This window comes from Moschus berezovskii, chromosome 6, assembly GCF_049115385.1.
Source record: "Moschus berezovskii isolate FMDL1 chromosome 6, NW_MosBer_1.0, whole genome shotgun sequence".
Lineage (NCBI taxonomy): Eukaryota > Metazoa > Chordata > Mammalia > Artiodactyla > Moschidae > Moschus > Moschus berezovskii.
Window position 1 is genome coordinate 65,388,036 of NC_142465.1, and position 13,294 is coordinate 65,401,329.

General features: G+C 36.8%; 1 protein-coding gene across 2 annotated transcripts in view; it reads left to right on the plus strand.

Moving 5' to 3' along the window:
* The window catches only part of CFAP54 (cilia and flagella associated protein 54), a 321,117-nt gene that overhangs the window by 117,131 nt on the left and 190,692 nt on the right, over window positions 1-13,294 (plus strand). For both annotated transcript variants that reach the window (XM_088837126.1, XM_055395985.2), the window contains 4 exons: window positions 1,598-1,726; window positions 3,398-3,512; window positions 5,517-5,606; window positions 6,395-6,521. In XM_088837126.1, the coding sequence (XP_088693252.1) occupies window positions 1,598-1,726; window positions 3,398-3,512; window positions 5,517-5,606; window positions 6,395-6,521 (461 nt within the window). The remainder of the gene's footprint in view (window positions 1-1,597; window positions 1,727-3,397; window positions 3,513-5,516; window positions 5,607-6,394; window positions 6,522-13,294) is intronic.

Below are 13,294 nucleotides of genomic sequence, written 5' to 3' on the forward strand. Positions count from 1 at the left end.
AGGTTTTAATAACCAGGTAAAGTTGTATAAATAATGAGAAAAACTGTTCTGGGAAAAACCTCCACTGTAGGAAGGCATGAAGTCCTGACACCATGGTGAGTATCAGGATTGATACTTGATTTGATATTTTGTGAGCCATGAAATTAAAAGTCGCTTTCTCCTTGGGAGGAAAGTTATGACCAACCTAGATAGTATATTAAAAAGCAGAGACATTACTTTGCCAACCAAGGTCCGTCTAGTCAAGGCTATGGTTTTTCCCGTGGTCATGTATGGATGTGAGAGTTGGACTGTGAAGAAGGCTGATTGCTGAAGAATTGATGCTTTTGAACTGTGGTGCTGGAGAAGACTCTTGAGAGTCCCTTGTACTGCAAGGAGATCCAACCAGTCCATTCTAAAGGAGATCAATCCTGGGTGTTCATTGGAAGGACTTATGCTAAAGCTGAAACTCCAATACTTTGGCCACCTCATGCGACGAATTGACTCACTGGAAAAGACTCTGATGCTGGGAGGGATTGGGGGCAGGAGGAGAAGGGGACGACAGAGAATGAGATGGCTGGATGGCATCACCGACTCTGTGGACATGAGTTTGAGTGAACTCCAGGTGTTGGTGATGGACAGAGAGGCCTGGCGTGCTGTGATTCATGGGGTCGCGGAGAGTCGGACACGACTGAGCGACTGAACTGAACTGAAGCTGCAAGTACAACACACGGAGATGAATACTGAAAGATGACACTGGAGAGGGAGGTAAGGACCAGGCTAGAGGAGACCAGATAACAGTTTGAAACCAGCAACGTGGATGAGACTGGGTGGCAGGGTGGCTGCTGCTCTTCTGAGTATAGTGTATGCTTCCCAGGACTCATGGGGAATCTGCCCAAACCAGTTGATCTCCAACCTAGTTCAACATGAATGTCATGTATATCATTCGCAGCTAAAAATGTTCCCCAAGATGTCATGAGGTCAGTAATTGTGCCATTTCACAAAGAAGGCAACCCAAGACAAGAAGTGGTGGTTACGTGGCCTTTAAGAATGCTTTTGTTTTAGCGTGGCTCTTTTAAGTGGAAATGTTTTTTAATAGTTATCTAACTACACCAAAAGATGTATGCTACACCAAAAGCTGTATGTCCCAGCTGTGCTGTGCTGTTCCTAGTCGCTCAGTCGTGTCTGGCTCTTTGACCACATGGACTGTAGCCCACCAGGCTCCTCTGTCCATGTGGATTCTCCAGGCAAGAATACTGGAGTGGGTTGCCATGCCCTCCTCCAGGGGATCTTCCTAACCCAGGGATCGAATCCAGGTCTCCCACATTGCAGGTGAATTCTTTTCCATCTGAGCCACCAGGGAAGCCCCAGAGATACTAAGAATTCATTACTGATGAGATTGCTGGTTTTTCATTTGTTTGTTTGTTTTTGAACCTTTATTTAAAATACTGAAAACATATAGTTTGAATTCTAGAGAAATATGATCTGGAAGTATGCTTACATAGCAAAAAATAGGGGTTTTACATCCAAAACATGAAACTTGTGAATTTCTGGAAGATGATACATGGCACTTGAAAATAGATGTGAATTTCCAACAGAGATAATTAATATTTTTAATTAGATCCTGCGTTCATGGAAGGAATATGACCTGGCAGTAATGATTATAAATTATGGGAAAAAGATGTTGGACATTTCATCACGTTGCAAATCTCTATTTGGTACTACAGACCAAGAGGAAATGCAAGAAGAGGTAATTGTTCTTTGTGTCTTATCTTTAAATATACATTATTTGAATTTTATGAGAGGTCATGTAGTGTTAGTAAGTATGTTAGATAATTGATCAGCTTTTAGTTTGTCATATTTACATAAAAGAAGATGAACATATAGTGAAGAGCTTCTGTTTTCTTCCTTTTCTTTTAATTACTATCCAGAAAATGAAAAGGTCTCCATGCTAGAATATTGAATAACCCCCTGTTTCTAGTACTGATGATCAGTTAGGTGTTGATTGAGAGCTTCCTATACCCAGTTGGACATTGGACTGAAAGTCCTCAAAGGTCTCTCCCAGACTGAAGATTTTTATCACTGTGGGTGGGTCACTGAATGCAGTAAATAAGTCAGAGCTTTTCGCTCTGCTCCAAGTAGATTTCCTGAAATTCTTGTGACACCTACATTGTCTTCTTTATGAGGCTTCTAATGTTTGAGATAACTTTTAAGTAATACCCATGCTGCCTTCAAGCATGTGTCTTACTAGATCTTTATTGTCTTTTTTTGAAACTATGTGGTCAAATGATTTTGCAGATAGATCAAATTTTGAAACATTGCTTAGTTTATCCAGTTTCTGAGGTGTACTGGGAACTGCTTGCAGCCTCTTTTGTGATCAGGATTGGGGTTGAGACTATGACCCCTAAGACTGTTTCAATTGGAGTAGCTCTATCTCTATTATATGTGGAAAAAGCTTAAGAAAAATCCCATGGTTTCCCTGGATGAATATTTTTAGCCATAATACTTTTTTTGGGTGTGTATGTGGATTCTAGAGAAAGTTTTGATTAAGCTGAAAGTGACTTGAAGATTTTTTCTACACCAAGTGTTGTCCACTCGCAGGGTCCATCAGCCAGCCCCTCATGTCACTGAGGCCTTGACTCAGGGCCCTGCCCCTTCACATCGTGGTAGGACAGGACCCCATCCCTCTTTCCTTGGAGCCTTTAGTTCAGCAGCCAGTTGTGATACCTCTTTCAGAGTAAGATTGTGGGGATTGAGAATCTAGTATCTAGTTTACAGAAGTGAGGAATCAGTATAAGTATCCGGGGTCCCTCAAAGCCTAAAAGACCTTGGGAGGTCTGTTTTTTCAGAGAGTGGGAGACATGAACCAGTCAGTTCTTAGGCTCAGACAGATGAAAACATGGTGGGGAGCCTGAGTGCAGACCCGCAAATTCTTAATCCACTAATTACTTATCATGTTACGTTCAATGAAAGGCAAAGTAGCAAACGCAATTAGCTTAGTTGTAAGGAAGCTCCCTCTGGGGCAAGGGAAAAAAAAGGAATAAAAGTAAAGGAAAGAAAAGGATACATTTCTGAAAGCATTTTCTTTTGAGGATTTTGAGAGCTGTATCTTCAGCTGCTCTCAGAAGGGTGTGTGTAGAAGGGAAGGGGCTGGTTGGGGAGTAGAAGTTACTGGGGGGAAGGGAAAGGGAAGAAAAGAACTATTTTGGTCAAACTCCATAAAACACTTTGTATTGTGTCTGGCATTTAGTTAGACTACAATGGGTTGTTATTAATTAATTATTAGTACGTTTAGCCATGTAGATTCATAACTTGGTCTACCAAGTATGAAAGTATGGACATAATTTAAAGAATGTTATTTGAAAATGACAATTCTTGAAACATGTTGAAGTATGTTCTGACATTTAACCAATGTTTCTAGGGTTCTTTCAAGGAGTCTTGCAGGAGTAAGAAGCCACCTCAGGTACTAGTACCTGAAAAAATAAATGAACAGCTGGTTTTATTGGAGACACATCTACTCAAATTGACAAAGCAATGTAATCTATTATTTTTCTTTCTGTATACTTCTGTTTAGCATTTTGTTTTTTTTAATAAGAAAATATTTTGTTAAAAGGATTAGAATGAGATTAGCATTTGGTAAGCCCTTTAAGGTTTATGCAGTACTTTTACATTATGTCCTTAATCCTAACAATACTCTGTTAATAAGGGATTGCTAACCAGTTTTTTACAGATGTAGCTCATAAAGATTAAGCAGTTTATTTAGGATTACATAGTTGGCTTGGATTTGAGCTTAAAGCTTCTCATTCTAAAGCAGAGTTTCTCAGCCTCAACAGTATTGCCAATTTGGGCCAGATATTTCTTTGCTGTGGGGGACTGTCTTAGGCATTGCGGATGTAAAGCCGCATCTCTGGCCTTTGTCCAGATATGCATAGCACATCATCCCCTCAGGACTGTCTCCCCTACCCCCGCCCCCCATCAACCCCAGCTGTGAGGCAAGTGTTGGCAAAGGTATTGCAGAAGGGGAGCACACCATTGAGAATCACTGTTCTAAAGGCGGAAATGTAACTGAGAAATAAAGGGATAGTATGAGAGGTGTTAGTATATACAAGTGATTTGAACCATGTGAAACACTCAAGTGAAACACTGATTTTAGGTTGTTATGCTGTATCGTAATTTAGTCGTAGACCAAAATGCTGACACGATGATTGGAGTTTTGGAGTTTGCATCTTGGAAATCTGATTAAGAAATTGATTTAATTTCTGGTGATGACAACTGTTCTCACATTTTTAAGAAGCAGGACTTCAGACCTTCTAGAAGAACAAAAGAGTACCTAAGTTTCTGTCATTAGGAGGTTCCACTTTTGGCCCCTTGGTTTTGGGGAAGTAACTACCCTTGTAGAATTCTGTGTCCCCATCTCACCTCTCTTACTCTGGGCCTCAGTTATATATAGGTGGTTGTACTGTTTCAGAATTCCCTGACTTGAATCTCTCACTTTATTTAAACATACTCCATGTCTCTGTTTCCAACTGAAATTATGAATTGAATCCAATGCTCTATTATTCACATAACCTATAAATCTAGTTTTGGGAAAGCTGTAATTGTCTGGTTACATATAAAAATTATAATTTCTTAAATTATAGAAAGGGTTCTGGAAATGTGAAGGGTTCTGGAAATGTAAAGGGTTCTGGAAATGTGAATTACTTATTTTCATATTATCACCCCCTCCACATTTCACTAAGGAGCACAATGTAAAGTTACTAGGTAGACAATAGATTCAGTAACAAAACAGTAATAAAAATAACAGTTTTATACAGTGCTCTCTGCGTGCCAAGAACTATTTTAAGTGTTTTATTCATATTAAAACTTACATAGTCCTTCTATAACAGCCATATGAAAAAGGTACTGTTATTATTCCATTTTAAAGATAAGGAAAGTGAGGCACAGAGAAGGTGAGTAACTTCCCAAGGTCTCATAACTAAAGTGTGTCAGACTTAGGGACTTCTCTGGTGGTCCAGTGGTTAAGACTCCATGCTTGCAGTGCAGGGGGATGGGTTCAGTGCCTGGTCAGAGAACTAAGATCCTGCATCCCACATGCTGTGCAGCCAGAAAAAAAAGTGTCAAACTGAGAATCTTAATCCAGGCATCCTGGCTGTAGGGGCTGTGCTGTTCATTACTTTACACTTGACTGTCTTTTAAAGATAATTTTATTAACATGCAGTTCATATAGTTGGCAGGTTTCTGTGTCTGATATTTGTTGATAGACAATAGTTGTTGAGTAATAAAGACTCATGCTTTGGAAATTCTTCCACTATTTGGTAATGGACTTCTTGGTCTTTAGGGGAAAAAAATGAAAGGAAAATAGAATTATCGAATCTCTTAAATCTCAAAAATATGTAATTTATATTTTAAGACAAGAATTTAGGATGTATAAAATGTTTACTTGGGTATTTTCCTATTTTTTACCCTCCACCAAAGGATTTTCATTTTTGGTTATTGATACTAAACAGAACCAACAACTTACTAATTCTTTTTAACCTTAGATATTACAACTGAACTCTCAGGAGCAGAAGATCCCATATTTCTTTACCCTATAGTTTTAAACTGGTCGGTCAAAGGTGCTGTGAAAGAAGGTAGGTTACCTTGTCATATATATGTTGCTTGCTCACCTTACTGCTGAAGATCTTTTATTCTGTGAATTCTGTTGTTGGCAGAAGATTTCAGGTTCTTACCCATTCAGAATAAAGCAGACTCTTGATTGTCAAGTAACGAAAGAGACCAAAATAGGTACCTGATTTAAAATCTGAAAATGCGGAACCTTGATGTTGACTTATTTTGGCAGTAATTGGTGTTGTGTTGTTATAAAGCTTACAAAAACTAGGAACTGAAACATGTGTTAGTGATTTTTAAGCTCAACTGTGAAGAAATAGCAGCATTATTGTTTATGTCAGAGTGAAATATAATAAAAATTAGGATGATAGTTATTCTGGCAGTTAGCAGCAGTCTATTTCCCCCCCACCTAGTCGTATGTTAGGGAACTTTTAGGAAATCTTTCAAACACCGAGATATTTGGAAAATAAATGAAATTTAGACTATAAAGGAATGTTTGATCATAGGAAAACAATAGTCTCACCACATTTATTCCTATAAATTTTTGAAAAGTAAGAAATCTAGAAAGAAGTTAAGGGACTTCCCTGGCAGTGCAGTGGTTAAGACTCCATGCTTCCAATGCAGGGACCATGGATTTGATTGTTTGTTGAGGAACTCAGATTCCATATGCTGCTGGCACGGGCCAAAAAAAAATAAAAAGCAGGTTAATAAACTTGCCTGTTAGAACAAAATGACTAATAGCAATAGTATCCTTTCAATGCCATTAACCAAGTATATTGGTGATTATACATGAATTTTCTTGTTTTCACAGTTATGAAATTTAAGCAGAGACCTAGATTCCTGGAATTCTTTACACAAGTTATGCAAAAATGTATGCATGATGAAAAATTTCAAGTTATGGTGGAGATAACAAATCCAGTCTATGACTTCTTGAAAAGGTACTGTAATATTTGTTTTATTAGCATTAACAACTTTATTTTTTATTTATTTACTTTTTTTGGTAATTAATTTATTTTTTTATTGGAGGCAAATTATTTTACAATATTATATTGGTTGGTTTTGCCATACATTGACATGAATTCGCCCCAGGTTTACATAAGTTATTGTTCCTTAAAGATATATGGTGTGATTGTGAGTTAGTCACTCAGTTGTGTCTGACTGTTTGCAACCCCCTGGACTGTAGCCTACCAAGCTCCTCCATTTATAGAATTCTCCAGGCAAGAATACTGGAGTAGGTTGCCATTTCCTTCTCCCAGGGATCTTCCTGACCCAGGGATGGAACCCGGGTCCATCCTGGGTCAAGGTAGATTCTTTACTATCTGAGCCACCAGGGAAGCTCTAAAGATATATAAGGTGGATGAAAAAGAGAGTGGAGTCTATGCAGTTAAAACACGCATCTAAAAGGTAGTGAGTATCTGTGTCTGGGTAAATAAATAAATACACATAAAAATGTTTGTACACCTGAACTAAAGAATAATAGAGCATGTTCATATTTCTAGTAGGAAATAAATTATCCCTTTTGCTACTGAGACATGTTGGATGATTGAATTTCTAGGCCATCAGCATCTCTCACACAAACTTTGGTGTCCAGTTATTTACTTAATTTTTTCATCCAGTTTTATTGAGATATGATCGACATATAGCACTGTATAAATTTTAAGGTGGACGACATAATAATTTGGCTTATATACATCATGAAATGATTACCACAGTGGGTTTGGTGAACATCCATCATCTCATATAAATGCGACATTAGAAAAGCAGAAAAGATTTTTTCCTTCCTTGTGGTGGTGAGAATTCTAAGATTTAACCTCTTAAAAACTTTTATTTATAATATGTAGCATGCATGTTAGTTATCTTTATCATGTTGTACATTACATCCCTAGTTGTTCTTTACCTTATAACTGGAGGTTTGTGCCTTTGGGCTATCTTCAGTAATTCCCCTTCCCCCTCTCTTTGATGTAGTCCCATTTGTTTACTTATGCTTTTTTTTTTCTTTAAGGTGTCTACAGCTTATTTTATTTATTTTGATCGTAATATATTGTACTTTATTTATTTATTTTTTTTTGGTTTTGCCATACATTGACATGAATCTGCCATGGGTGTACATGTGTTCCTCATCCTGAACCCCCCTTCCACCTCCCTCCCCATCCCATCCCTCTGGGTCCTCTCAGTGCACCAGCCCCGAGCACCCTGCATCATGCATTGAACCTGGACCGGTGATTCATTTCACATGTGATAATTTATATGTTTCAGTGCCATTCTCCCATATCATCCCGCCCTCACCCTCTCCCACAGAGTCCAAAAGACTGTTCTATACATCTGTGTCTCTTTTGCTGTCTCTCATACAGGGTTATTGTTACCATCTTTCTAAATTCCATATTTATGCGTTAGTATACTGAATTGGTGTTTTTCTTTCTGGCTTACTTCACTCTGTATAATAGGCTCCAGTTTCATCCACCTCATTAGAACTGATTCAAATGTATTCTTTATAATGGCTGAGAAAAGTTTGGCTTGAAGCTCAACATTCAGAAAACAAAGATCATGGCATCTAGTCCTATCACTTCATGGGAAATAGATGGCAAAACAGTGGAAACAATGTCAGACTTTATTTTTTTGGGCTCCAAAATCACTGCGGATGCTGATTGCAGCCATGAAATTAAAAGACGCTTACTCCTTGGAAGGAAGGTTATGACCAACCTAGATAGCATATTAAAAAGCAGAGACATTACTTTGCCAACCAAGGTCCGTCTAGTCAAGGCTATGGTTTTTCCCGTGGTCATGTATGGATGTGAAAGTTGAACTGTGAAGAAAGCTGATAGCCGAAGAATTGATGCTTTTGAACTGTGATGTTGGAAAAGACTCTTGAGAGTCCCTTGTACTGCAAGGAGATCCAACCAGTCCATCCTAATGGAGATCAATCCTGGGTGTTCATTGGAAGGACTGATGCTAAAGCTGAAACTCCAATACTTTGGCCACCTCATGCGACGAATTGACTCACTGGAAAAGACTCTGATGCTGGGAAGGATTGGGGGCGGGAGGAGAAGGGGACGACAGAGAATGAGATGGCTGGATGGCATCACCGAGTCTATGGACATGAGTTTGAGTGAACTCCGGGAGTTGGTGATGGCCAGGGAGGCCTGGCGTGCTGTGATTCATGGGGTCGCGGAGAGTCGGACACGACTGAGCGACTGAACTGAACTGAACTGAATATTCCATTGTGTATATGTACCACAGCTTTCTTATCTATTAGTCTTCTGATGGACATCTAGATTGCTTCCATGTCCTGACTATTATAAACAGTGCTGCAGTGAACACTGGGGTACACGTGTCTCTTTCAATTCTGGTTTCCTTGGTGTGTATGCCCAGTAGTGGGAAATAGATGGCAGTTCGATTTCCAGTTTCTTAAGGAATCTTCACACTGTTCTCCATAGTGATTGTACTAGTTTGCATTCCCACCAACAGTGTAAGAGGGTTCCCTTTTCTCCACACCCTCTCCAGCATTTATTGCTTGTAGACTTTTGGATAGCAGTCATTTTGACTTGTGCTGGGAAAACTGGTCAACCACTTGTAAAAGAATGAAACTAGAACACTTTCTAACACCATACACAAAAATAAACTCAAAATGGATTAAAGATCTAAATGTAAGACCACAAATTATAAAACTTGTAGAGGAAAGCATAGGCAAAACACTCTCTGACATAAACCACAGCAGGATCCTCTATTACCCACCTCCCAGAATATTGGAAATAAAAGCAAAAATAAACAAATGGCACCTAATTAAAATTAAATGCTTCTGCACAACAAAGGAAACTATAAGCAAGGTGAGAAGACAGCCTTCAGAACGGGAGAAAATAATAGCAAACGAAGCAGCGGACAAAGAATTAATCTCAAAAATATACAAGCAACTCCTGCAGCTCAATTCCAGAAAAATAAAAGATGCAATCAAAAAGTGGGTCAAAAACTAAACAGACATTTCTCCAAAGAAGACATCCAGATGGCTAACAAACACATGAAAAGATGCTCAACATCACTCATTATCAGAGAAATGCAAATCAAAATCACAATGAGGTACCATTTCACGCCAGTCAGAATGGCTGCTATCCAAAAGTCTACAATTTATTTTAACAGGTTAAAATGATTGCCTACTTTTGCTTTTGTTTCCCTTGCCTGAGGATACATATCCCAAAAATATATTGCTAAAATTCATGTCAAAGAGCATACTGCCTATGTTTTCATTTAGGAGTTTTATGGTTTCAGGTTCTTCCCTTTAAGTCTTTAATCCATTTTGAGTTTATTTTTGTGTATGGTGTGGTTTTGAAGTCTGGGTTTGGCCATGTACTGTGCTTTTCTAATTCTCTACAGTAGCAAGCAGTCATTCCTTGGGGCTCCCATATGTATATGTGAATGGAGTTCCTCAAATAGAAGTAGTAAAACTTTTAAGTTAACCCTTTTATTCACTAAGCCCAAATGGCTCTCTCTGCCTCCAAGGAAAATTGTGTTTTGTGCCAACTAGTTATGGGAGATGAATGAATCCAAATGAATCCAGCTTTTCTTCCAATAGTTGGGTTTTGATTTTAAAACTGGGATAGGTCTAATCTATCTCATTGTAGGAAAAACATAAGTAACACAAGATCTACTTTAAAAATGTCAAAGAGGAATATTCTCATAAAAACCTAAGGAAAATATTCTTCCTAAAACAGGCACTTCATTTACTAGAACAAGAGCTTGAAATATACGTGCTTCATATTTTCAAAAGATGAAAGAGGAAAATTGCTTTTGTTACATGAAAGCAGGCCATTGTAATGAGAGAGCTGGACAGAGTTAGAAAGTCCCACCAAATTAAATAAACGATAGCCAAAATGAGAACCTTGGAAGCTGTAAATAATATTCTTGATACCAAAGAAAATCAGAAGGCACTTTTGGTGTGTAGTAAAATTTGGAGGGCTGACTGTGGAGGTCCAACTGGAGATTAGATAATCTGAAATAGGAAACGAGAGTAAGTGTTTGAGACTAGTGGAACAACAGAAGATGTGAGTTTGGAGACTGAACAGTGTAAGGGAGTTCAAGTCCAAGGTGATGATGTCAATGTTCTAGGCTGGGCAGGTGTTCTAGGATGTTCTTCAAGTCAAGAAATACAGAGGGGGGCAGAAGGAACTCCTTGATTTCTACTTTGCTGGTAATATCTATTTTCTTTTTGTATTTGTATGCTTGCCATATTTTTGCATAAAGAAATTTTTTTCTACTTCAACAGACAAATATGCAGCAATATTTTCTTCTGATTTTTTAGTTTCACAGGTTAGATTTAGTGTTTTAATCCATATGGAATTTATTTTGGTGTAGAGATTTAGATTAAACTTTAGGGCTTTTTCTCTGTAAAATCTTAATCATTTGTCTTGGGAACATTAGAAGGTAATCTCATTGTTACTTATTTTTAATGCTACCTTTTCACATTGGTGATTCTATTAATAATGCTTATAAATCACAATGAAGATATTTCATGAATTTTTATGTTCTACATAACAAAAAATCAAAGTATATGGAAATAACTGAGGAAAAGACAAGGCTAATTTGATAGAAAATAATGATATTGAGAGTTTAACATAATACTTAAAAAGAGATAAGGACATAGAAAATGTATATAACTAATAAGATTAATTTAATACATATAGCCAACAGAGACTAAACACCCTTTATATTATAGCACTTATTAAATTTTAGAAAAGTAATTTTTACACCGCAAAATAAATCTCAATAGATCACCTAGTCTAAAATTTGTAAAGATCACATTCATACAATGCAATTCATACAATAAAACTGAAATATTATAACAAAATAAATTACTGGTATACGCAAATTGTATATAATTATATAAAAAGAAATCTAAAAGTATAGAGCATGAAAATCATGCTAGTGAGAAGCCCAATATCAAACATATTCAAAGCAGTAAAAACAAATTTTTAGCTTTAGAAGCTTCTGTTACTTACTAAAAGAGAAAAATAAAATTAAATTAGCTTTTATTGAACTTGAGAAATTGGAAAAATAACAAAGTAAATCTAAGACAGCAGAAAGAAGAAATAGAATAAGTTGAAATTAATCAATTATAAATTGGTTTTAAAATAGTCCAATGGTAACTGCTAGGTTTAGTCTTTGAAGATATGAATAAATTAGGTAATTTTCTGGCCAACAAAATAAGAAAAAGTGAAATATAAGTAATCCAAAGAGAAAATAGTCATACATTTGGAAGTTGTTAAATTTTAGAAAACAATGTAGTAATTTAACATGAATCAATTTGAAAATCTAGCTTAAAGTGACAATTATCTGGAAAATTTTTAATTATATGAATTTATTGAAGCAGTAAAAAATTTGGAGAGATCAAAAACTTTTTAAGTCAAGTTCTTTCATAGGAACAAATAATTTTGTTTTACATAAAGCTACTTCAGGGCTTCCCAGGTGGCCCAGTGGCAAAGAATCTACCTGCCAATGCAGGAGACATAGGAGATGCAGATTTGATCCCTGGGTGGGAAAGATCCCCTGGAGTAGGAAATGGCGACCCACTCTAGTATTCTTGCCTGAAGAGTTCCATGAACAGAGGAGCTTGGCGGGCTACAGTCCATGGGGTCACAAAGAGTAGGATCTGACTGAGTACACACGCACTTCAGAGTGTAGTTGTAGTTTTCTTGTAAATTTTTACAGCAGGCTCTGATAACACATGTGTAAAAAGAGAAGAAAAAAGTAGAAAATTAGAGGTTGACTTTGTTTAGAAATATACAGAATCAAAATAAAACACTAGTTTATAAATTTAGCTGTGAATGTAGATTTTGTTCTCAATATATCATAAGAAGTCTAAATATAATTATCACTAGTGGTCAAAGGAGTCTTTTGTGCTGAAAAGTCATGTGTTCACCAGCAGCAATTCCTAGCGAATTAGGATTAGAAGAAGCTTTTCTGTTAAAATATGCAGTACCACACAGAAATCTATTATTCCTCCTATCTTTTAATATCATTCTGAACATTATTGGCAGTGCCTTAAAGTAGGAAATAGAAATTAGGATTATAATTCATGTGATTATCACATGATAGGATCCCCAAAATGTTTGCCAAATGAATTCCAAGGTGAATTACTCAGAAAATAAAAGGATTGATATCTGTAAATTATTATTATTTTTAACTTAACAAGTTAACTGAAAACTATCAGAACTAACAATAGAATTCCATAGGATGGGTAGATGCAAAATCAGTGCTTTGCTATGTCAACTAGAAAGTATAATGGAAAAATGATTCTGTTGTTGTGAGGAACAGGATTAAGTTTATCAGAAATTGTGAGGGGATTTAGGCTAATATAAAGAAGACCAACATCTTTTCTAAGAGGTATAAAAAAATGACTGGAATAAATGGAGAGACATAGTACATTACTTGATGAGCAGATGGAATATTGTAAAGATTTCTATTATTCTCAAATTAATTTATTGGTTTAATGCAGTTCCAATCAGATTAGTTTGTATGGAACGGGCTAGAATAATGAAATATATTTAAAGAATAAAAAAGGGTGAAAAGAGAGGCTTTTCTGTCAGATAAAGTATAACAGAGTTGTGTTTATGAATTAATAGGCAGCCAGTCACTGGAAAGCAATGTTTTGGGTCAGAAGCAGGCATGACGTATGTAACCAAAGCAATGAATAAGCCATGAAATCAAAGATCAGTAACATTGA